This window comes from Dermacentor variabilis, chromosome 7 (genome assembly GCF_050947875.1).
Source record: "Dermacentor variabilis isolate Ectoservices chromosome 7, ASM5094787v1, whole genome shotgun sequence".
Lineage (NCBI taxonomy): Eukaryota > Metazoa > Arthropoda > Arachnida > Ixodida > Ixodidae > Dermacentor > Dermacentor variabilis.
In genome coordinates, this window is record NC_134574.1 from 160,861,938 (window position 1) to 160,887,570 (window position 25,633).

Sequence of the window (25,633 nt, forward strand, 5' to 3'; positions counted from 1 at the left end):
TCGCGAGAGTGACGACGTCCTTGGGGGGGGGGCGAGCCTCCCAAACACGTGCCCCTCTCCCCCTTGGCACAGCCTCGGCTGCAGTGTTCTTCATCCGGGGCAGCGCAGTGCGGCTGCAGTGTCCGTTACCGCGCTGCACTTAGCCTCACCTCTCACTCCCCAATCTCTCTCTCTCTCTCTCTCTCTCTCTCTCTCTCTCTCTCTCTCTCTCTCTCTCTCTCTATGTATATATATATATATATATATATATATATATATATATATATATATATATATATATATATATATATATATATATATATATATATATATATATATATATCCGCGGCGACACCGTTCAAGCAGAGGTCGTCGTCACATCCGATGGAATATCCACGTCGAGTGCGCACCCCGCGTTGTGCCGAGAGCTATCCGGAATTATCCCGAGTGAACAGCCTATTGTCGAGAAGTACAGACCACCACCGCAGTTTATTTCTTTCGCAAAATGCCGATTAAGATAGATTTTAAGAATAACGGCGGCGACGTAGCCGAAAATGCGGGAGAAATGTGTTAGCATTACGTCGCGCCTCCGATTTCCCGGATCTACGATTTGGTCTGTGTTCACAACATTGCAATGTTATTCGGGCGGCTCACTCGACACGCGTCCTGCCTCTTTGCGGAGCGAAGTGCAATTGGCGGCGGTAAGAAGCACACCACCGTCACTAGCACTATATATATATTCAGCAGCCCCGAAAGAATGAATGCACTAAATAGCTAATACAGGCGCGTATACAGTCAACCACAAAATCTTAGGGACCATGGGATCTCAGAAAACGTTCAATTTCTGAGCAGCCTGTCACATAGCCAGTAAAACCGCACATCACAATGTTGTTCACATACTATACTAGCACAGAGGCTGTAAATGCGAAAGGCTGCATTGTGAGGCTGCGCAGATATTCGGTTTCTTCTCGGACCTCGTGTTCCGCGAAGTTCTGTGTTTGATTGTACATGACCTCGCAACCCCATTCTTACAACCGAACATAAGCGAGTCTCAAGATAAGTTTTCATTTGAACGCCACTGGACACTGTGCTGTCACTTGGGTGCCCCGCGACTAGCGGGAATTTTCGGGCATAATCGCATTTTCGTTTCCGAGGCATCGAGCGTGCTGTTACAAGGGGCCGTGATGTTACAACAAGCTGTGTGTGTGTGTGTGTGTGTGTGTGTGTGTGTGTGTGTGTGTGTGTGTGTGTGTGTGTGTGTGTGTGTGTGTGTGTGTGTGTGTGTGTGTGTGTGTGTGTGTGTGTGTGTGTGTGTGTGTGTGTGTGTGTGTGTGTGTGTGTGTGTGTGTGTGTTACAGGGATATCCCGATACGTAACCCGTAAGTGCTTAGAGGCGCATCCGCAGACACGGTGTCGCAGCTTACCAGTGAACACCGTGAGCAACATTCATAATTTTGTTCTTTGCACTGCGTTCTTAACTTTCGAGCATTTCTTTGTTTCTTAATTACGCGCGTGGCCGGCATTACATTAACGATCGCGGCCGCCAATCGATGTCGTCAATGTTTCAGTCGCAGACTACTCGGCAAACGTTCCTAGTGCCCAAGGTCCTGAGGAAAGGTACACAACCGGTCTACAGAAGCTCGAGTCACGTCTGCGACGCGAAACGTCCGCAGGTCTTATTACAAGAAATAAAATCAAAGTTAACTCGGTTGGATCGATCTGTAATCATCCACGAGTGGACTGAATGCTGGGGTTTTTGCGTGCCAAAACCACTATTTGATTGTGAGGCACGCCGTGTAGTGGGGTGGTACTCGGGATTAATTTCGACGGGGAGGGGATCTTTAACGTGCCTCCAATCATCCCCGATCAGATGGTAATGTCGCCGTACTTCTCGATTTCCCTCTCACCGCTTTTACCGAAGGTGCCAGATCAGCTTTTGACGACGTCGCTCCAAGTGCGTACACCGAAGAAGCCTGACTTAGCTAGCATAGCTTCTGCGGTGTCCGTATTTTTCCGCACGGTGGCGCTTGAGACGCTTCCTATGTTCCTAAAAAAAGAACGTCCCAACAAATTACGTCAAGCAGAAAGTCAGAGAGGCTGAAATAATCTCATGGGTGGCGGCAATGGAAAAGAAAGCTGCAATGAGCAACTACTTGAGAGGAAAAAACGAAATCAGGAAAGAAACAATTGACGCTAACTCAAAGGGAAGCTCATTACTTTTCGAAGCGAGATCGGGATGCCTTAGAACACGCACCTAAAAAGCGAGATATGAGAATGAAGAAGAAGCATGTGCTTCCTGCGGTATTGCTATAGGGAAACGATGGAGCATGTTTTATTAGCATGTGAAGACGTCTGCCCAGCGGTCGATTTAGGCACCACTGGCTTCCTTGAAGCCCTTGAGTTCAGCGAGAGCAGAGGAAAAGTAAACGTGTAAGCTATAGAGATTGGTAAGAAGCGATTGGAGGATTGGTGGAAGAAAAGTAGGGCAACGACAAAAAACGGAGACGTACAATAGCATGCAACGTTCGCAATAGGGGGTCAGAAAATTTGGCTGTGGCAGTTCATCGTGGTTTGTTGTTTAACCTAGGTAGGACATTAGGCAGTATAATAATAGTAAGAGCTTGGTGGCGCAACCCACCGCCCCGTTCCAAAAGGGACGCTCACAACATCCGTCCGTCCGTCCGTCCGTCCATCCATCCATCCATCCATCCATCCATATTCATCCATATCCATCCATCCATCCATGCATATGCACCGCCGCTTTGTGGTGGGTACGCGGAAGAAGTAGCGGCGCCGCTGCGTGCGTTTGCTGCAAAGCCTGTTTCCCATGGTGTGATTTTACACTGCGACTTTCGCAGCTACGATTTCCGCAACTGCGAACTACACGTGGCCGTTTCACGGTCGCCGAGCGCGGCAGCTGAGGTTTATGCATTTGCGCGCGCACCTATCGGATGAGGACTGAATGGCGTCAGTTCCTGGCGTCAGTTCGCATCGGTAAGAACAAAGTAAAGCAACTTAGAAACTGTTTTCGCGAAAGTTCTTTGGGTTTGAGTGCGTTACTTAATCAAAACAAAAACTAAGTAGGAAGGCCACAGTGACGCACGTGTCTACGATCCACGTTGTGACTGGGTCCCCGTCCTTACTGCAAGTTCGTTTTCGCAGAGAAGGTCAGCGCTCCGAACGTCGAAAAATCGCACGCACGAAGGGTCCGACGGCCCATGTGCCGCGACTGCAAATTCGCGGGTGCGGAACTGCAGTCTAATTCGCACCACGAGAAATGGGCTTAAAGCAACAAATCAGCGCCCGCGGGGACGACTATATATAGTTATTTGTTGTACAGAAAAATTCGCTGCATAGGCATTCACAGTACACACGACAGATATGACTTCGGCCGGGAGGTGTTTCGGTTCAGAGGTCATTTCGTTGTAGGTGCTTTCGGCTTTATTCTGTACACTGCCAAGTTTCGCCTCGCGGGTCCTTTTGCGGCAGACTTGCGATCCAGTCAGAAGTGACAAGATCGCGAAACGGACGATACGGCAGCCCTTCACAGTGTCTGCAGAACAGCATCCAGCCTGTGTTCTGCGGTTGTACAAGAACGGATCAGGTTGCCGACAAGACAGTCTTGATGACGCACGTACAGAGGGATGGCGCGAAGCAGCGTCAGCCTTCGTGTACTACACACACACCTACACTGAAACGACGAGCAGCACTTGCGCAGTAACGTCGCCCAATAACGGAGGACGGCGATGATTCGAGAAGTGTATACTCGAATAGCTTCCTTTTTGTTTCGCTTCAGCTTGGCGACTTCGCCCTGCGCATTGTCTAGAAGCATGGGGCAACACCGTCTGGACTATATAGCGAAGAAAGAGCAGGCGACTCGCAGAAACCTTGACTGTCCGTTTCAGCTTTTGCGATCTCGCTCCGCTCACTGTCAGAAACCCGGAAGGTGACTTCTCATTTACGATTTCATTAAGGAACATCGCGAATCTGCCAGAAAAACAAGATAATTGCTTATTCGTTTACTACTAACCGTTAAGACCCTTATACGCCTTCGCTGTTACTGCGATGTGCAAACGCTGCTGCCACGGAGATACACTAAGTGCAGTGCTTCCATTTATCGAGTAAAGGAGTGTTCCACCAGCTGCCTTCATTTCGTGGAAATGAGGTAGCCATCCCAAGAACTACTAAACGCAGAAGATGGCGCGCTTTAAACTGCTGGCCTGTACGAACTACAGCAACACTTCAGCGTTATTTTTTTTTTATATTTCGTACTTGCGTTGCGCGCCCCGATCATGTGCTCACCCCCCCCCCCCCCCACTCTCTCTCTGCTTGTTATCGTTACTTATCGTTAATTTGTTATCGTCCCCCTTTCCCCAGTGCAGGGCAGGCGCGTAGCCGGGATCTTTTTTTTTTCAGGGGGGGTGGGGCAGGGGGCTAAGGTACCATTAGTCTCTGTTAACTTTCGCATGCTGGGTCCTTAATAATACAACTATTACCTTGCGCATGCAGTTGCATGGTCTGCCTGAAGGCCTGTGCCATCCTGTACTTGTCTGGGGCGGGCGTTCGAAGGATATGCGCCTTCGTTCATTGGCGACATGCCAGGCATAAAAGGGAGCAAGGCGTCGGCCGGAAAAATTTTGCGGGGGGGGGGGCTGAAGCTTGGTTACCTCCCCCACCCTCTGGCTAGACCACTGGTGCAGGTATAGTGAACCAGATATTCCCGTCTGGGCGACTCGTCACTCTTTCCCTTTAATCCTTTCTCCGTCGTTACTTTCACAGAATACTTCTCAGAAACGTATGCATACACTCGTGCTGTGAATCACGGGACAATTAATGGAGATACATACGAGTGAATATGAGGCCAGCATTGGATGGTGCAATCCTGACCCCTCTGCACCGTCAGTTCCAGCGACAGAAGTTCTTCAACTCCTCCATGAACTGCAGCCATTGGAGACTTGCACGTTGCCTTCAGTGCGTGACCTCCTGTATATACTAGGGACGCGTGACCCTGGGTCGTGCGCGAGTCTCGGAGGCTACGGTCCCTGGCAAACAACACAAGGGGTTACGCGTGCCGTGCCATCAGCCGTGCTTCGGAGCACGCACAGCGTTCGTGCACAGCGCGTACGCACGAAGTGTGCACATACGCATCACTGACACGTGGTTCTACGCGAAAAACCGTCTTCGGCGGCCTTGCCAGCTGTGGCGTCGCGGTGAGTGCATTGACCGCGCGATTGCGCAGTAAGACCGCCTACACACGCAGGCACGCCAGTCGCTATTGAGCGTTGGACGCGCTGTTTTGAAATGCAAAACGCGACGAGGGAAAGCAGGTTTTCGTTTTTCCTCGTGCTTTTACGAGTTCCAAAATAGCGCGGCCTACGAGCTGAACATATTTAACAACCAAATGGCACTGACTGTCGTCCGGTACGCAGGGAGAACCGCCTCGGCTTGGCGGTATACGCCTAAGCCGCCCACGTGACTACCATGCGCGGATATATGGTCTTCACCGCAGATCGCTGTTGGATTTCGTCCAATACACCCAATGCACATATACGCACATATACATACGCCAATTTCGCCCTCGATTTTTGCTCGTGAAAAGCGAGCTCATTCTATATGCGTCTCAGTCTCCAGAGTAAATAGAGGTTTTCGAGGCAACCAGACTGGACTCAGGTCAAGATGCGCCGTTTAAGAATAACATAGCAACCCAAAGCAGGGGGAATGAGGGGGGGGGGGGGTGGATCCAAGGCGAGACACGCCGGCGGTCATCCACAATGCACGCCCCCCTCCGAACAAGATGGTAATGTCGCAAGTTCTGACTAAAACGACCGCGTCGGCCGATCTTAGTTCGCAGGAGATCGGACGTCATTTAAATTTCATGCGCTCCTTCCTTGCCTTAAGTCCGCGCTGTCGTCGGCCGAGCCGGAACGAAAGGCCACCCTCGGCTCGCGCGCCAATCAAACGGAGTTGTAACAGTGTTCGACAAAGCTCTCGGGCCAGTTCGCGCAATAAGGATAACGAAGAACGATCATCCACGCGCTCTCCACGAGTGCGGAACTTCTGCCAAGTGCGCACAAGAAAAGGAAAACAAGAAAACAAAAACAAACACGCGAAAAGAGGAAAACGAAGCAGCAACAAACTAACCGCGCCCGAGTCGCGCAAATGAGCACGAGCCTCACCACGGGGTGCCGCGGAGGCACGCGTTACGCAAGTGCAACCCCGAGTTTAGCGGCGTGCAGCGTATTACGGCGACGACATTGAGCGGGTGATTGAAACCTCCCGCGTGCGCGAGGGTGGGCGACAAGCGCCGGTGGGCGGCTGTTCTTCTTCCGCGTGTGCGCGCGCACGAGCGCACGCGCGGCGGTAGACAGCGCGTGTCCCCCCACCCCCACCCCCACCCCTGCTGTGCGCCGCACGCGGCGACCCGTACTGGCATCCTGACGCGCGCCATTGAACGTCGTGACGCGCGGCGCGTGAAGCCACGAGCGCGCGCTTCGTTGCCCGACACGAGCGCATGCAGATCTATACCTGCACGCGGGCCCCGCCACGCGAGGTCACGCGCGTGGGGGGCGCGGTGTGGGGCACCCTGCGCGCTCTTGTTATGTGTCCGGGGGCGCAAACCGGGAGCGGAGGCGATGGGGGGAGGAAGGAAGGAAGAAGCGGAGAAGGAAAGGCAGGGAGGTTAACCAGTTTAGCTCAACCGGTTGGCTACCCTACACATGGGAGCGGGATGGAAAGATGAGGAGGAGAGAGAGAGGTGTTTGTTGCACCGGGCACCTGCCCCTAGCTGTCCCGCCGCCCCCGAAATTTCTGTGTATAGCAGGACGATACCTGGCGTAAAACGATGCGAGACGAACGTCCGCCTGCACCACCTCCCTCTTCTTTGGTCAAGTACATCGGATCTGAATAGTGATGCTTCATGGCTTTCCTTGGCTCTTTTCCGCCCGTTATCATGGCCGGTATAGAGTTCGGCGGTGGCCGGCGGTTTGGTGGTCGGTGGGCGGAACAAATGCGCCAACGCAAATGGGCACGTTCGTTGTCGAACGTCAACTGTCGTAGATATATACGGACGTGCCGTCCACCTGCACTAGCGCTACAGGTGCGCTGGTTAGCGACTCCGTTCTGTGCGGAATTAAGCAAACAAAACAACGAACGCCGCCTAACTAAATGTTCTCACTGCAAACGAATATATTTTCGTCAAGCGCTTCATTCTTTGAATAAAGCGAATGATGTCTAGAAGTGTTCGGCTATTCGCTAGCATCACCGTCGATGATTTCTGCACATCCTTTTTTAAGGAGCTGAAGCCGTTACATGCTCTCAACTTTACGTACGATTTGTCGGGAGTTTTCGTCGATGTCGGTCATAAACAGATTCAGTAAATTGTGGGCATATACGCACTAGTAGCTAGTCGAGCTGGGTTGGTCGTGTAATATGTATCAGGTAAGCGCCTGTCTATTAAGTATACAGGTAAGAACGGCGTACCAAGAGAAAGGAAACAACTTAGTCAGGAGCAACAAAGGATTATAGGTGCGGTGCAGCGACAGAATTGTCAGTGATGCACAGCAACTCGCTGTCGTTACTCCGACTAGAGCGAACAATTAAAAATATATATATTGCTGGAACGTTGTTAACGAGCTAACTGAACGTTGCAATTCGTCGCGAAAGTATAATGTCCCCATCTTCACTAGCGGCCCGTGATTCAAGAAATGTACACGAAAATATCGTATTGAGCTGTCTGTCACACGCGATTGTTAAAGAGAGAAATGCGGATCCCACGCACTGCGACAATCGGTTTGGCCGAGGCTATTACCGTTGTCTGCGCAGGGGGAACGCTGTTCTCGTTCAGCGACCACTAACAAGTACATATAGACCTGAGGACGACGTCGCGGACACGTTTTGTTCACCGTGGGAGACACTCGGCTCGACGTAAACGTGCGGCGCTCCAACGGCGCTAACACGTCCCGTGCAGAAACCAGAGTCTCTCTCGCACGCACCTAATAATAATAATAATAACAATAACAATAATACTTTATTGAGACAGGAATTCCGCCAGCACTAAAACATAATAAGCCTGCCAAAGCCGCATTGGGCTTGAAGGGCAGAGCCGACAGACAGCGTTTAACACAATGTCATACCGCGGATACCGCAAGATATGCAGAAACATTGTTAGCAGGAACGGACACAGAAGAGAAACACAAACAGCAATGAGGAGGCAAAAATGAAAACAAACCACGTATCCCACGCTGAAAAGTAGCACTATACCCAGCATTCTTAATACAGAGCAAGAAAACATACACCAGGCATTTGTATATTACTTAACAGCCAACAAAACACAATCGCAATAGGAACCAAAAAAGAGACAGAACGACGAACCGAACTCCTTACATGCGCCAAGTGTTTCCCAAAGTGTGCACTCGTTCGCAGCCGCAAGCGAGGCGGTCCCGTTCCTATGCGTGGCTGTCGCGTCACACGCGTATCGATACAGGCGGGCTGCGCGTGTAGCGAGCATGCATGTAATTAGGATCCAAGCAATTCTTCGCCGCCTGTCACCCGCCGCGCTCGTCCAGGAGGTGCCATGGCGTTGCGATGCTGCGAGATCGAGGTCGCGGGTTCGGTTCCGGACGACATGCGGGGAACGCTCCACCGTACACCTATAGATTTGTAGGTTCGCGTTAAAGAACCCCCCAGGTGGTCGAAATTAATCTTGAGCCTCCCCCACAACGGCGTGCTTCGGAATCGCGTCGGGCTTTATGGCACACGCGAAACCTCGCACTTCAAATTTCAATTCACTGCGCATCGACGCTGCTCCGGTTCACCTTTCTGGCCGAAATGTGGACCGCGTTGCTCGCGGTGCTCGTCGTCGCCACGTTGCTCCACTTGGGAGTTTACGAGCCAGCGCGCGCTCGCGTTCCAAACCGTGCGTTCAGAATCACTGCGTTGAACTCCCATGTGGTTTCGCGCAAACGGAAGCTCTGTCGACATTGTCTGCAGAAGCTGCGAGTACGGCAGTCCAGCCAGCGCGGGAATGATGTGCAATTAGTGCATGGGCCGTCCATAAATTTCGGCCGTTTGGCTTCAAACGTAGCTTTGTGACTGAGTGTGTTTTTTTTCTTCTTTTTTTTTAACGAAGTGTTTTATTTTAAAGCAACAGTTGGCAGTGATTATGTACGCGCGCGAAGATTTATTGCCTCGCTGAGTTAATTCTAATTGCTGGGATGTTTAAAAAGGTAAAGCGTAATATAAATAGCGAGACAGGTACTTTCGAAGCCACAAGAGCGAAATTTGGGCCATTATTCCCACGGTATACTATATGGGAACACGTGCTGGTGCGAGTCCCATCGAAGTAATATGTGTAAGAAACTCTGTGCTTGAACCCAGCCTAGCGTGCAGTCAGCCACCGCTCTCACACATGATCTTTGAGGGCAGTTCGATCCCTGACCATTCGCGGTCCATCGTGCAAGACAGCAACCGCAGTGTGGAGGTAAAAGGCGGAGAAGGCTACGCTGCAGAACCAGTCTTGGTATGTTGCTTGCGTAATTTATTTTTTGGCAAGTAAAATTGGTGATAGCTGGCACAGACGACACGAAAAGTGCATTTAATAGACATTCAAAGCTCTCGCTGTCAAATTCTCCTGTTGGATATTTATGTGCGCCCAAGGCTGTCAGAATTATTACATATAGTTTTCAACCACGCTTTTTCTCATCGCACGCCTTGTTAGAGCTCGTTGTCATGCTCTACATATATTTTCAAAGCCATAAAGGTATACGGATGTTACCCATGCGACAAGCAAACAACCCAGAAGGTCGTAAACACTTTTAAGTGTGTATGTGCGCTCCCTATGACTGAATAAGCTCCGAAGATAAAAAAACAATGAGTTTTTTTTTTTTTTCTGGGGATCTTATGACTGGAATGCACGAGGAGTCATCTGCCGCTACAGACCGTGCTCGAAAATGTGCAGATGACGCTGTGACGCGAAGGGACACGTGACGCAGAAGCACACGTCCTTTTTTAGTACGATCACGTGCTCGCGACTCCAGCTGTGTAGTTTCCACTCCAGTGGCACATTATCACGAAGCCAGATAACAGCGGTCCTGGACGTCAAAACGCCGCAGCTGCTGGCGAGAAAGGCTCAAGGAAGCGACGGCTTGGCTTCAGCTGCCTTGTATAAAGTGCGAACTGCGAGTCATCCTCAAACACCACAACCGAATCGAAAGCGCCATCCTTACACAGACACATGCAAGCAGAGCTTGAACCGGAGCGAGACACAGTAAATGAGTTTTGAGTTCGCCGAATTTTGAGTTCGCCTCGTTTCTCTTTGTCTACGTTTCTCACCTTCATGCGTGCTGCCGTGCCGAAGTGCATCGGTATAACGACGAAAACAAACTGATGAACGTGGCCACCCAGAAACCTAAATAATTTCCCACGCGCGACTCTTGTATAGTGAAGTTATAGGTTATAACACGAAGAAACCAGGCTGCGAATATAATGCGAGTATTCGGATCTATGACGTTCGCGACTATGCAACCTGAGCACGTAGAACAGCCAGCGCAACCCCTGTCATTTTGTGAGCACGAAACTAGACAAAGGACGCAGTTTGAAGGGGGATGCACTCAATCCACTGCTTACGCCCCACCCCCTTCTTTTGTGTCCTTTGGTTTCACGTTGTTTAACAATAGGTAAGGCCAACTTGCCCGGCCGGACACAGACCCCTGTCAGGCCGGCTTTCAAAACATGCGCGCTCGCCAAACTTATGTCCGCTGGCGCAGACCACGGCCAAGTGTCGCCAAGTGCGGCCACCTAAGGGACCAAAGTTCGCCAAGTTTTGAGAGACAACAAGACGCCTAAGCACGAGATAGAGGTAAGGTCGACAGCACGACGCGTCACGTCTGGGCGCCGTGATGTTTATTGCGTTTTACTCCACCTAACCACACGAGAAATGAGAGGAATTCCGCACAAAGATAGAAATAAGGGCCACCCGCTTCTAAAAACCACCACGCACTTGCGGACAGAGCGAATAAGCTGTCGTCCTGCGTGTATCGTAGCCTATCGATGTATAGAACCCGGCCGAACGACGCAGTTGCCCGGTCAGGTGACCAACACGGACAGTTCCGGTGTACGATACGCCCACGGCTGCCCGCTTGGTGAGTTCGTGCTTCTCGCCGTCCGCCCACAGGTCCACCGCTGAAGACAGGCCTCTGCAGACGTCGCACCGTCCGCGCCGTTCTTGCGCACGGTCGCGAACACGTGACGGGCGCGACGAGAAACAAAGGCGCAGAGCACTGTGCGAAGACGACACGGAGACGCGGAGGTGTCACTCACCTTCGACGAGCACGCCGAGCCGGCCTCACTGACGTCGCTCTGCGACGCGTCGTCGTCCCACGAGGCGCTGGACACGGTCGACGAGAGAGAGCACGAGCTGCACGAGCGTCCGCCCAGGGAGAGGTAGTCGCGGGCTTCGCCCCCCGACGAGTGGTCGGCGTCCACCTCCTCGATGATCTCGGGCGACACGTCGCAGCTGCTGAAGTCGCTCACCACGACGCTGGGCGTGTTTAGCACGGGGCACGACAGCGACAGGCACTGGGACAGCGGCCGCTTGGCCCGGTCGCCCGGGAGGCTGGTGCGGTGCAGGTGGTGCTGAGCGGGCTGGTGCAGCGAGTTGCCGTCGACCACGACGGCGCCGCCGTCGACCAGGACAGTGCAGTGCCGGTGGACGGTCGCGCTGTCCACGAGAACGATGCTTCCGTTGGCATCACCACCACCACCACCACCACCACCGTCACCACCACTGAGCGGCGACATTAGAAGCGCCTCGTCACTCGTGTCGAAATCCACAGCCGAGTCGGCGCTGCACGAGCGCCGCGACTTGGGCGGCGGGCACTGACCCCCGCCGGGAGGCGAAGGCGGCGTCTCGATCACCACCGACACCAGGGACACGGGCGACTCGGCGTGGCCGCTGTCTTCGGACGACAGCGTCGCGCTCTCCGACGCCGGAGTCATCGGGGACGTGGTCGTCGTCGCCTTGTGCGGCTGGTGACGCCGCGCGCCGAACAGCAGCGGCGTCTTCGCGAACACCTCGCGCAGCAACTGGCAGGGTCGCCAGCGCTTGCAACGCTGGATGGACTCGAGCGAGTACGCCTTCTTGGTGGTCGCGCCGCCGCAGGCGACGCGAGCGCGCGATCCGCTGCCGCAGTCCTCTTTCCGGGATGGGCTGGCCGAAGTGCCGCCGCTGTTGTTGAAGCTGCGCGAGCGGCTACGGCTGCAGCCGCGCCGGAGCGACGACGTCGGCGAGGCCTCGCCGCCGCTATCCCCGCCTCCGTTGCTTCGCCGGTCCGGCTCCATGGCGCGCGCGGGGCACACTTGGTCCACCTCGGGACTTACGGTGCACTGCCCCCGAAACACCACACGCACGCACCCACACACGCGCACACACTCCCGCTCACGCACGAGCCACGCCCGACACCGAGGCCGCTGTCACATCTCTCGGTCGAAGCTGGCACCCCAGAACCGTCGTAGCACGCAACGAAGAAGCGCTTGTCCAACGGGCGTCCGCGAGCTATGCAGACGACGACCTCCCCGAACGCTCTTCTGCAGAAACTGAACCGCACAAACGCCGGCACTCGCACGCGGACGTCGTCGAGAGTGACACACCGTGTCGCGCTGTCGAAGGGGTTCGCGTCGGAAACACAAACAGCGGTACTTGGCTGGCGTCTTCCAGCGCTCGCTCGCTCGCTCGGTGACGTTTGAGAAAGAAAATAACGAGAGGTTCGCGACGGGCGGCTTACTATCGGGCGCAATCCGGCGCTGGCGTCGTCGTTGTGGCGGTGGATCTTCGTCGTCGTTCGTGCTTCAAAAGTTGCTCAAGAGACCGCGGATCGTGTAGCGGCAGCGGCGGCGGACCATGCTTGTCTCGTAACGCCAGCTTCTCTCTCTCTCTTTCTTTTTTCCCCCGTTTGTGTTTTCTTTCCTCACGTATCCGGCTTTTTTTTTCGACGCGCGATGCGCGCCGGCGACGAGTCGACGACGTCCGTCACGCTTTGCAACACACACACACACACACACACACACTGTACGGGCTCCACCAACCTGCCGCAGGTTGCACGCCGATTTCCGTCGACGAAACGTTCGGTGCGCTACACGCCGCAACGCTACTCGACGTCGCTGCCAGCCATGCGACCCAATTATCGAGTTTCGCGGCGCCGCGGCCGGAGGATAGTGTGTTTATACTTGTTGCGAACTTCTTGTTATTTTCTTTCCTCGACCCTATGTTGTTAAGATGACAACGTCGTCGCCGCCGCCGTGGTCGCGTGTCTCTTATTTCCTCGACGTACCTCTTTCTTTCTTTCTTATTTTTTTTTCACACTTGTTTGCTTTCCCCGGCGGCTCGATCCGAAATAATTCGTCTGCTCGACAGGCGCTCGAAGGAAACGACCCCAGAGGGAGTTGCGTAGCGCGCGACTTCCTGTTCGCTCGGTCGACCGATTCGCGAGTCAAATACGCGCGAGCGAGAAGGAGGAATAGAAAAAGAATGCCACTGGCGCTCCTCTCTGGCGCAGATATTAAGTAGGCAATTGCGGTTACGCAGTCATGCGGCCGGGCTTACGTACGATGCCGGAGATATTCCTCCAGTGTCCGCTTTTGGGTCCCGCTAGGGGCTGTCCACTGGGCGCGTCCTGCGGTACACGAAAACGAGGCACTCAAGAAACGATTCCACGCAACACGTGGTTCGCCACGACCCGCTGTTTTTGTTATCGCTTTCGTAGTGTTTTTTTGACGATTAGCTTCGCGCTCTACGCATACATTGACGCTAAGTCTGCCGCCGGCGGTCACTCTTGCAGACGACGTTGCGCAACGGAGAGGGCGAGGAAGTGCCGGCACTGTGTCGCCATCTCCCGCGCGTTGGAGTAACGAAAACTAACGGGCAATTTTCGTTCGACACGGATTTGAAGCAATAACCAAAGTTCTGGATAATGTCGTCGCGTCTACCATTCGCCTTTTAAAACGTGCGAGTTTCTTCACCTTAAAGTGTCATGCCCTGCACTCCACGTTTGACACCGTCGCTACTTTGAATTTTGTTGCTTATACGCGCTATAAAAAAAAAAAGCGTTTTTCTCGTGCATTGCGCTCATGATGTAGTGCGGAAGTGTTTCTTGAACGTCGCTAACACGAAAAGGTAAGCATTGCACATAAGATCTAGCAGCGTAAAAGGTTCTTTAATCTTTAGTGTTCGTTACGAGGTGGCGCTAAGCATCCACGCATCTACACTTTCACGCACAATGACCTCAGAGATTACCCCGCGCATTACGAAAGCTCGGAGGACACGTTGGCGTCGTGGTTTGCGCAAGATTCTTTAGCGTGTTCGGCGCTGTTTGGCGCTGCAGAGGGGCTCGGTTTTTGGCTTCGCGGAAAGTTTATGCAGCAGGATTGGTAAGTTTTGATCTTGTTTTATAACATGCAACCGCAAAAAGACAAGAAATGTATAAATTTCCCGGATGTTGTAGTGGCAAATAAAATGCTTTAAATAGACACGCAGTTCATGTTCCATGCTCAAATCCATCTTCTTCTAGGACGAAACCCCTTACGTTTATGCCTTTAACTGCATAAATTAGACGCAAACAACTTATTTGATCAGAAAGTGCAGCTGGCTTATCTTTCCATACGGCTTCGGCTTTCCATTCAGGCTGGATTACTGGCGGTCGTTCCAGCAGTGCGTAAATCACCTTAATTTTTGTTTTCATCGGTAATTTAAACAGATTGTTCGTCTCGTTCTTCGCTATCCAGGCCTAAGGTATCAAACGTCCTAAGAGAATTTTATTCTTTCATCCCAAGTATTTCACATTTCGTTCATTTTCCTAACCGAATCTGCAGATGGCACTCGCGGTGGCATTTCATTTCCAGTGACGAATGGCACGCGCGTTATCAGCATAGAACAGTTTACACCCTTTGGAGCGCCCCTTCTGATAACGCGCGTGCCGTTCGTCACTGGGAGGTTCCGGGCTTGCAGCGATGGGGCAAGGAAACGCATCGGGGCGGATGACGATTGTTTTTGTGTGGCGGAGGGGGCGGGCCAGGGGGTGTGAACTGTTCTTAGAGTGTATGCATGCATATAGAACCATTAAAGGCTAGGTAGCGCGCGCCGCCGCCGCCCGATTCAAAGGGTTGAGCCTCAATCATCCATCCATCCATCCATGAGGATCCCGTTGTCCCTGTTTCACGAACGTCGGTGTGCGTAACAGGCGGCCGGAAGTTTAGGAAATTTGCTTCGTGTTAAACTGTCCGAACCTTTATTGTCCTCTTCTGAATTTCTGCATCTTAAATTTAATTGGAACTGTACACTCTCCCTCACAAAGAAGTTCGAAGTCTCGTTTGCGAGACTGCGTTGCCAAATTTCCTTCACTCAACTTCCACCTGACACGGTGCGGCTGGCTTCGTCTCCTTTATGTTATTTTTCTAATGAGGATGAGTCTCTTTAACGTTTCTTCTTAACATGTCGCTATTTAAATGTTCAAATCAAAATATTTTAAAGCGTTGTTCATCTTGCGAAGGCCTTGCTGACGGTGGCTGCTGCTGCGGGTGCGCCTGATGCTGTTTTGGCCATATGGGGGGATCAGTTTTAAGCTTTCCTAAATTTTTTAAGCTTGCCTGCAGGAGATAGCATAAATCTTGTCCTTGAGCTGGATTAGTCGAACACGTGGACATCACTACCATGATAAATCGAGACCCATTCAAATAATTAACGAAAATGTACTAATTACCTTCTTAATCATTTCATATCCGGTACATACATTGCAATTTACAAAGTGTATCCGGTGAGTTTGCAAGAAGTATGCACTTGAATATCCAGAATGACACCAGTTTCTAGCTATTCGCAAAGTGTGGGATGAAATACATGGGCATTCCAGTTAAGTTTCTGCTTAAATACATGAAAGAGCGTTTTGTTAAACATAAGGCTATATAGTAGTTCTATCGGCCGTATCAACTTGTAAACATTTGCTTACTAACTAAACTAACAAGCATGGTGTCACGCGCACACAAGCAAACAAAAACATCTCGCTGGACAACTGCGCACACTCGCTGTCAACACCCTGGTGGTAGGAAGCACGGCAGCAGCAGCGAGCGAATCGACCTTCGCGCTACATCTCGCTTCAGTGTGAACTAAGCGGCGAAAACACAGCGCACACGAAGCCATCAGCACTCCGCGCACTTTGTCCCCATCGCAGATCGCTTTCAAGGTAGGAGCGACTACCGGAGTCCACCTGTGTCCCTACTCCTTTCTGTCTCGCGCTTTCCTCTGGCGTGTCGTTCAAGGTATACTCCTAAGCAGCGTACCTCGTATTTCACTGTTGCGCGCACCCTGATAATAAAATGGGCGATAGGGAGGAAGGGGCGTCCTACCTCATTTCTTTCTTAAATTTCGCGTCGGAACCCCAGCGATGGTACGCCAGCGTGACGTCACTGTTATCAGAATACCTTCTCGTACTTGTGCCGTTGTGCGTGGCTCTGTAAATGTTATTGAAACTTGCTTTATATGTTCAGTTTTGACCAATTTGGAATACAATGTAGTTCATCTTAACCTGTAAAGAATTACCTAGAGTCGAGCAGCTCGCCGTCAAAATTCATGACGTCACGGCGAGGTGGTTTGTAAACTTCAAGGTGGCTTTAGCACTCGTCCTTGGTCGTTGCGTTTTGCGACGAAATCGATCGAATTATACGGTGGGTCGAAATAAACAAGATGCAGAAAAAATGCCAGGGCACATCTCCGATTCATTTGGCAGTATTATGCCCTATTCTGACACGCCCCCGAATCAAACGCGCGCTCAGCTTCCGTGTATCCGAAGTAGAAAACTAACGTAGAAATAACAGTAAAGCTCCTAAACAACGCAGAAACGTAACACGCACCCATTTTTTTTAGCAAGAAAAATTGGCAACTTTCGATGTGTTGCACAGTGGCTGCCCATCACAATTTAAAAAAAAATGGCTTTGCCCCAATACAGTTGTGTATGCGGTAAAGCATACGAACACCGCGAAGGCGGTTTTGGTTTCCTGTTCCAATGCACCGCGCAGGATACTTTCGGCCCAATTTTACCGAAAAACAAAGGAAGCCGCGCATTAGAATCAGATAAATAGCGTAATCAGACTGTGAGCTTCGGTTATCACTTGATAATCTTCCTAGGGCGGCCCGAAAATTGGCGTTTTTGACAATCACTTTCCTCTAAGCTCCGCTGAGACGGATGCTGCCGCTAAAGGGGTCGCTATCGGTGTCAGCATCGGGGCAGACTCGTCCGTGCTTACTGGTCAAGTTTGAATTATCTGGCGAAGGCCAATTTAAGGATAGAAAGAACGAAATTTTGCGTCTGGCGCTGACCGGGACTTTCTGTCTGGATCGAATTAACCGAATAATCAAATTAACCGGAGTCAAATCATTGGAAGTCTACTGTATACTAATGCACCTCAAGTTATTTTTCTCTTTGGTGTAATAATGTGCTGGCTAGTGGACCAGTTGGTTCTGTGACGTGATGGAACACTGCTCTGCGAAGCAATACCGTCGACATGGTCGTAAGTAACTATGACATCAGACACAAATGAAGCGCTGTGCTCTATCTTATAATTCTTTGCGTCTGTGTCGAAAGTATTGCTTTGCAGCGCAGTGTTCCATCGTGTGTTTAGTGTCCTGTTTAAAACCGAACATTGTCGAGGCCATAGGTCAGCCCCCCCCCCCCCCTCTTTGTCTCGTGGGGCGCGTTATCTCCCGTCCTTTTCCGAGCTAACACAAAACTAGGATGCTGCTGCTGCTGCTGCTGCTGCTGCTGCTGCTGCTGCTGCTGCTGCTGCTGCTGCTGCTGCTGCTGCTGCTGCTGATGATGATGATGATTATCTATAGTGTTTAATGGCGCAAGGGTCAGATTTGGCCGAAGAGCTCGATGAAATAGTATTGAGCGATCGATTGATTGACGAATTGCGGTGAGTAGATGTAACGTGGCTATGTAGAGGCCTAAAACTGATCACTGTATAGATGCGTAAAACATATACTTACAATAAAACTATGACAATGACTACAGTGAGGTGCGCTGTGTACATATAGATGACCAATAAACGTAAAACATTTTATTGATCATTTTCAAGCAGCACTACTGCCTCCACCACGACTCTTGTGTGCATAAAAACTAGGAGACGTGTAATTACCTTTTTTCTCTCAACGTTTTCTTGCTTCTATGCATCCCGGGTGAAGCTTGAATGTCACTCGGCCGGCGACCGAAAGAACACGCAGCGTGAGTCCGGTGGTAACAGGGTTAAAATTATATTTTATTTACAGCGGAGCGGGTAAAGTGCACAACAAGTGTAAGCACAACGCTATACATATACCAGCTTTTATGTATGTAATTGCATACGACGCACATACACACACAGGCACACACAGATCACACCGTCGTAACAATAAGGCGCCGTTTCTCTGAGATCGTTTGTACCGTCAAGTTTCCTGGCTTGGTGGGTGGTACTACATCATCTATGTCTGGATTATTCGTTGCGTTTGTATGTTATTTTTCTACATAGCGCCATGAAATCGCGCTGTTACAACCCGGAACATCAGCAACGACGCGCGCTGTAGTGGAAGCGTTGCATTACGCGACGTGTATCCCGACAAGTTCGAAGCTTAGAGACTTCTGCACACACGTGGTGCGGGGAATAAGATAACGCAGTTGTCGAGGCTGAAGCTAAGAGGCATACAAACGAACATTTGCACAGGATTCACATCACAATTCACTTGAGTCACCGTCGCGAATCCGAATACATTTCTCCAAACATTATTTGCTCCCCATTGTATATATCCGCCGATTGACTGCCACGTTTGAATCACCCGCTTAGCTTTGCACTTAATCACTGACAAACTTGTAGTCTGTTGGCATTTGAGACACATGCGTGTCGAGAGAAAGGTAAAAAAACAACAAGAACAGCAAAGTCCGCACTTTGCGAAGCTGCGAAAAGCTGTGGCACACGAAGGAAACACGCATCCTCTTGAATGACGTGCTTATCATAGTGCTGTGCGTCGAGCTTGAAGCTATATAGCGATCAACCGTCAGCGTGACTGTCTAGAATGGAAGAAGTACTTTGTTTTCATCTCGAATCGAGTTCTTTCCGGGTGCCTCTGTAAACTCTCCCGTCTTTCCGTTGTGATGCGATGACCTGCAACGAGGAACTTCGCTTATTAAGGCCATCTGTAAACGCCCAGTTTCGAGATGCTTATTTGTTGACCATACAACCCCTTGTGGCACATGAGCAGCTGTATGTTTTGTACGGTGCCATTTTGCCACGATAGCGTAGCCCTTTGCCCGTACGTATGTGGAGCGAAAGCCCACGAAAGTGATTCAGGTCACCGCGGCCGTCTCGAGTTCACGGCGGGAGTTTCCATCCACATTTATGTTCGCATTAGCGTTAGTGCATTATCGTCAACGCGAGAAGCATCAGGGAGCGTCAATAGAGACACCTGGTGCAGCTGTTCTTAATCAGAACATGCACAGCTGTTATGAAGATATGCGACTATGTGTTGCGGCTGCGAGGTAACGCAGTTGCACTTGCTTTTTTAGTTGCATATCACAATAATGTGTCTGCCACATTTATTTTTAACGAAGCGTTACAAGATCGCTCCACCAGCTCTGAAGCTTACAGTTGCTTCGCGGCAATACTCTTTGCCTCCTCTTTATTTTTATTTTCTGTAACCGCGTTGTTTCATTCTTGCCCCTATGGGCGAAGCAGGATTGAATTATTAAATTGAATCAGATTGGAAGCATTGAATCACAAAATGAAAATGCGTGTATTTGCCAGAGCATCGGTTGCTGTTATGGCTACTTTCTGCCGAATTTCGTGGTCTGAACAAAAAGAAAAAGAAAATAGAGGAAAGAAAGTACGTTGTCGCATAGTTAGCAAGTCTCTCCAGCGCAGTCGCTATACGAGATGCCGTTGAATGCGGCCGCGTGGCTGATATTGAAATTCTGGGAAAGAACAGCGCAAACGGACGGCAAGAGCTGTGTCTGTTCTACTGCCTTCCTTCGCTGTGGCACAATCGTTTTGCGCTGTTCTCTCCATGATGATGAGCCGCCAACTCTCCCAATTCATACCCTTGTTGAATATTAAACTTTTCGCTGCGATTTCGGCGACTATGACCCGACTACCCAGTCTATCTGTAGGCCAGGTGTGCGCGCTACATGCTGGAGAGTTCTCAGGACGGCAGTGAAAGTGTTTATAGTAACGGAGATATCGTCATCGTCATAGTCGCGTAAAAATGCAAAGTACATGGAACTTTCAGCAAGGCTACACCACTACGAGCGGACAGAAGTAATTGGAACACGGTAACTGCGGCCGAACTGTGTCCCAACGCCCTGCAGCAGCCTTAAGGAGAAGCAAGAAATTGGATTACGCATGCGCACAGGCCGGTGGTAACAGAAGTTCAATCCCAACTTCCTCTATAGCAGCTTCGATCGAGGCTGCTCGAGGCGTTTTCGCCACAACTCCCGCGTTTCAATTACTTTTGTCCGCAACTGTACAGCACTTCGGGGTGACTGCCATTTCTAAATTCATGCTGTGAGGTCGCACTTAAGTCGTTCCGTGTAGCACAACTGGTATACTTGGACGCAGAGGAATAACAATACAAGCGCACACGAGGTTACTGTCGCGATGTTACGCGATCTTGGTGCCTTTTCAAAATGTTGACTGCAGTGACTTTCCTTGTTCGACCACTGTTTGTGACACAGCGCTGTATTTCGTGCCCTGTTATTCCTATGCGTCAATGATACTATCCATAATACCTCTTGCTTGGCTTTAGTTTCTAGGCTGGGCCATGCGCTAGCTGCGCTGGCACTGATCACCTCTATGTACAATGGTGCGAAGTTGGCCTGGTTGGATAAGCAACGATCCTAAACAATAGCGCCAGCTGCAGGACCATATAGAAAGACGAAACAACGCAGATGCCGACTGCCAATTGGCGGTTTATTCATAGGAGAGACTTATATATCTACGAAATGGCGAGAAAGTATTAAAGAGATACATAGCCAACGTCGGATATGCGTGTCGTCGGGAAAATGCTGTGAACAAGCACGGGAGATTTTGGAGACGTGTGTCATTAAATACGGAGCTTCCACGTGAACCAGCAGGCCTTTCACGATACGCCTTTGATGGCATACGGATCTGACCTTAAATATTTTTTAATACCTTCCCGCTATTTAACAAATATGTCTTCCCTATGGAAAAAAAATGGAGGACGCTTAAGCTTCGCCTTTAAGAAGTGAACGCCCGATAGCATTCAAATATCCCTGACTGCTTCACGCTTCCCGACAACTGCTGCTTATGTAACCGTAATGCTTAACGGGAAACGCTGGTGGCGAACGCTATGCATGAAGGCGAACTTTGTGGTAGAAATGCAGCCTCTTGCGTGGGCCGATCTAGGAGATATTGCACAGCCGCGCCAAACAAATTACATAATTTTCAGGTTTGTGTTATTCTTTCGCACTTTTAGTATTTAGGTCTGAGAAAATTTAACGTAAAAGGCATACGCTGTCGGTGTTTTGTTTTATGGCATTTGTTTGTGGGTTGCCATTAGCGGAATTCCGAGGAAGAACTTTGTCAAGAATGCAAGGCAAGGTATGCATGAGCAACTTTAGTGATAGAATGGTGTGGCAGTGTAACTCACATATACCGCATGTCATATAGCAAAGGCGTGGCATATACGTATACCTAAGCGTATACGGAAATTTTCGCTCACGGACAACTCCGCCGATGCCGACGCCAACACGGTATTTTCGGCGACACGGAGCCCTTAAGAGGAAGCTTTAATTCGGGTGCTCCTATCTAAATACGTGTAAAAGGAGAATTCGTTTTTCTCTGCAGTCACTGCACTAAATTTGACAAGGTTTGTTGCATTCAAAAGAAAAACTTAAAATCTAGTGAATGTTGGTTTCGATTTTTTGATTTAGATAGCCAATTTTTTATTAAAGACAAATCACAAATTTTCTGCAAACGAAACTATGAAGTTTACCACTCCGTAACTTAGCAATGAAAAATGATACCACAATTCTGTGAATTGCATCTTATAGTAAATATAAAGCGGGCGAAATTGATGTGTTACACATGATTCTAAAAAAAATTTAGTAATATGGAAATACAACTTTTGCAGAACCCTTGTAGCCAACGCAACGAATTCACGTAAGATATAAATTGGCGTACCGAATTTATCCGCTTTGAATGATCTAATAGATTCTGTTTACAGAATCGCGATATCTGCTCTTGATGCAGAATTATTAATTTGTAAATCAGGTGCTTCCATTTTTTTAACTTCCGAATTTTTTGAAAATTTATGTAACAAAATTAAAACCCTAAAGCGAAATCCCGCTACCAACAGACACTAGAATTTAACATTCTCTCTCAAATACAACAAATTTCATTAAAATTGGCCCAGTGGTTATCTCAGAAAAGCGTTTTTGCGTTTTACATATATTTGAAAATGCCGCGTCGGAGTTGGGCCCGAGCTAAAGCTTCCTCTTAACGTTATAGCTATAAAAAAATCGCCATTTGACAGTCAGCGCCTCTGTTGCTTCGTCTTTCCGTGGTCCTACAGCTTGCGCTCTCTCTCTCTTTCCGGAATGTGCCTACGTAATGGCATATACCACAAAGCCCAAACCACAATAGTGGTAAGATTTCTGTTGCGGTAGCAATTAGGCAGCGCTATCATGAGCGCCCCGGACCGAGTGCATTATTCGGCGGCACTCCTTTCTATAGTTTAGTCGGCGTCTTTCTCTTTCAAATACTATAGACGGCATCACACGCACAAAAAAGCGCACACTGTACACGGATGAACACGGTGGTTGCCTTCCGCATCAGTATCAACAACGGGACCGATACAAAGCAACAACTCAATGTACACAAAGCGCCTCCTTCATGTTTTGTCCTGCGACGTTGTGTTCCACTAAGGAGCTATAGGAAAGCGAAATATTTACAACAATTGTTATCAAAAAACTATCTTGTATAGTACACATTCCTACACAAAAAGAAAGGCATCCTACAACCGTAGCCTTATAAAACAGCGTTGCCATAGGAATACAAAAATTATGTTTATGTACACGTGTAATGTGTGTTCTTCGCCTACCTCGTGGCGGCTCAGTGGCACGGTAACGCTTAAATCGCGAGGAAAAATAAAATAAAGAGGACAAACGGTAGGGAAAGTGTGATTCGGCGCGCCCTTTTCAAGCACCCAATAAACGCGGTTAAGGCAAGACCAGTGTTGTGTTATCATCCTATAGTTCGTCCTGTGCGCCTAGTTATGAAGGATTGCCGATCTCACAACCTAACTTACCGGGCGTACATTTCGCGAAGTGGGCAACTGGCACACGAGGCACTATTTTTGAGGAGTAAATGAGTCAATCTCATCGTGAATATACGAAACACTCCACATATATCTCCGTGACCGGTTACGTTACAGGCTTGACGATGACGGCCGGTCGTCCTAGTTCAACTGGCCGCAGAACGTCGTAACCGTACGACTTGGGGTAGCGATAGTTGGGACAAGCGGTCGCGCACAAGTTCCTAGTCCCCGAATCTCGTGTATACGAGTTCACGAGTCGCCAGTTAACAAATAAGAGCAAAAAATTGTTTGCGCATTTGTTGGAGCCAACCACCACCGCTATGGTAAATGTATACGTTCATCTCTAAAACTTTGTGTAAGATGACAACGTGCTTAACTACGTGAAGAACCCTGAATCTTCTATTTGTGATCGTAACCCGTCATCACGTGTTCGGTACAAACGAAGCGCTTTGCTACACGTGTATGTACGTCCTATGTACTAATTAACTGGCTTATAGTTAAATCAAAACCTATATTCATGCGTCGCGAACATGTGTTAGGCATTCAATGGGGCTACGTAGCTAGGCTAAACGCGTGCTAAAAGCACTGGGGAAGCTCTGAAGCTCTTTGTTGTTCATAGGCAGCATCGCGGCCTCAAAACCAAGACATGCCCTTCTGTGTCCCGGCCGAACTTTGCAGTTCCACTCTGGAGTTGTACAATTTCACGCATCACAGTGTGCATGTGCGCATGCGCACGAAATGCACGTGTAAGTTCACTTCGCACACTGACCAACATAGAGGATATGTCCCCGCCGAAGCTGTCCTCACTTTCACAAGAAAGGTGTGCGCTGAGGGCCATCCAAGGCCCACTGCCTTCACGGCTGACACATTATTTCTGTCCTCGCGTAGTGTCAGCGCACCAGAAGGCCCCGGGAGAAACGTCGGAGGTCCACTGTAGACATGTCCTGGTGATCAACGCGGAGATCTGTTCACTGCACGCTACGTTTGTTCAAATCACAGCACAACTTGAGGGCTTCGATGCAGACGCGACCCACTTCCGGAGACCACTTCTTGTCCTTCCGTTAGTACGGCGATATAGCGGGGGAATAGATGCACATCCTGCTTGTTGGCTTGAGTTGGCTTAAGCGCGAACGTTATGAAGACGCGCACGTTCGTACAGCCTTGAGAGCGAAAGTACGAGCTACCGATTCACAGCTCGAACACTGATTTTCCAAGTTTTCCACGTGCAAATTTATCACACCGTCGCTGTACAGCATTCACTGGGGCAGTCTAAGCTGCTCCCTTGGTACACGCACCCGTAGGCGTAATACGGAAGTCTGTAGCACACACACACGCACGAATCTGTAGCACCAGCTTTCCACGATTCCCTTCGTTGGAGCGTTTCCTTCCAGCGACGTTGTGGCCGAGCTGTAAAGACGAGATCTGAAGATCCGCACATATAGTTCCAGTTACAGATGCGTACGCGAGCATTCGTATATCCCCCACTTTTTTCGTGATCGGATGTTTCCACATTCAACCTGACTTGTCAACTGAGGGGTTTGACACGCGGCATCGTTGCACAACTGTCTCAACTGACGCAAGGCCGTGTGCTCGGGCGATGCTACTTCCGTCGCCCCACTTCTATAGCATCGACACAGCTTCAAAGCTGACCTCTTCGCAATACGAAGGTTCCAAAATGCTTACCCTGCGCTTCAATTGCACAGCCCGACACAGACCGTGCCAAGAAGTATTGTGAGTACAGACACGTACCGAAACTGTGTTCGGACATTGCAGCTGCCGAATGTTGTCTTCAACAGCAACGCGCGCAAGGGGCACTAACAGGTAACTATTGTTTTCTCTTAGCGCGCGGCAATTACTGCTAATATTGGCTTCGCTGGCATGGGGTCGCCAAAGGGTGACACGTGACAGGTCGCCGGTCCAGCACACAGTCATCTTCCCGCTTCAAGACACCACAAACCGCTTCGGTTGAAACTTCCTCCCGAGGTGATGCGCCGTCGTCTGCTGCGCCGTCGTCTGCCACGCGTTCCTCCTTGCGTCCTCGCGCTCCTCAGAGGTGACGACGCGGCTTGTGTGGGCGGCCGGTCATATGGTGGTGCTGTCCAAGCTGTCCAGGTCGAAGGTCACCATTGGCTTTGTCACGGCTATTTCGACGTCGTACACGTCACCGTCGTACGAGTCTCTGTGCGAGAGGCGGCCGTTGCACAGCGGAATCGACGCACGGGGCGCGAAAAAGTTCGTTGGGAACTCCAGGTGACTGCGGTTCTTGTGGCCACCGGAGCTCTTCACCTGCAGAGTTCGGGAGGAAATGAA

At 50.2% G+C, this 25,633-nt stretch overlaps 2 protein-coding genes across 3 annotated transcripts in view; both read right to left on the bottom strand.

Annotated features, from left to right (window-relative positions):
- The window catches only part of LOC142588323 (inositol-trisphosphate 3-kinase B-like), a 312,671-nt gene extending 298,989 nt beyond the window's left edge, over nt 1-13,682 (bottom strand). Inside the window, exon 1 of the mRNA XM_075699931.1 lies at nt 11,296-13,682. Within this exon, the coding sequence (XP_075556046.1) occupies nt 11,296-12,315 (1,020 nt within the window). The 5' untranslated portion in view covers nt 12,316-13,682. The remainder of the gene's footprint in view (nt 1-11,295) is intronic.
- Nucleotides 13,683-18,255: 4,573 nt separating this feature from the next.
- LOC142588325 (open rectifier potassium channel protein 1-like) overlaps nt 18,256-25,633 on the bottom strand; it is a 118,249-nt gene continuing 110,871 nt past the window's right edge. For both annotated transcript variants that reach the window (XM_075699936.1, XM_075699935.1), the window contains exon 7: nt 18,256-25,609. In XM_075699936.1, the coding sequence (XP_075556051.1) occupies nt 25,406-25,609 (204 nt within the window). In that variant the 3' untranslated portion in view covers nt 18,256-25,405. The remainder of the gene's footprint in view (nt 25,610-25,633) is intronic.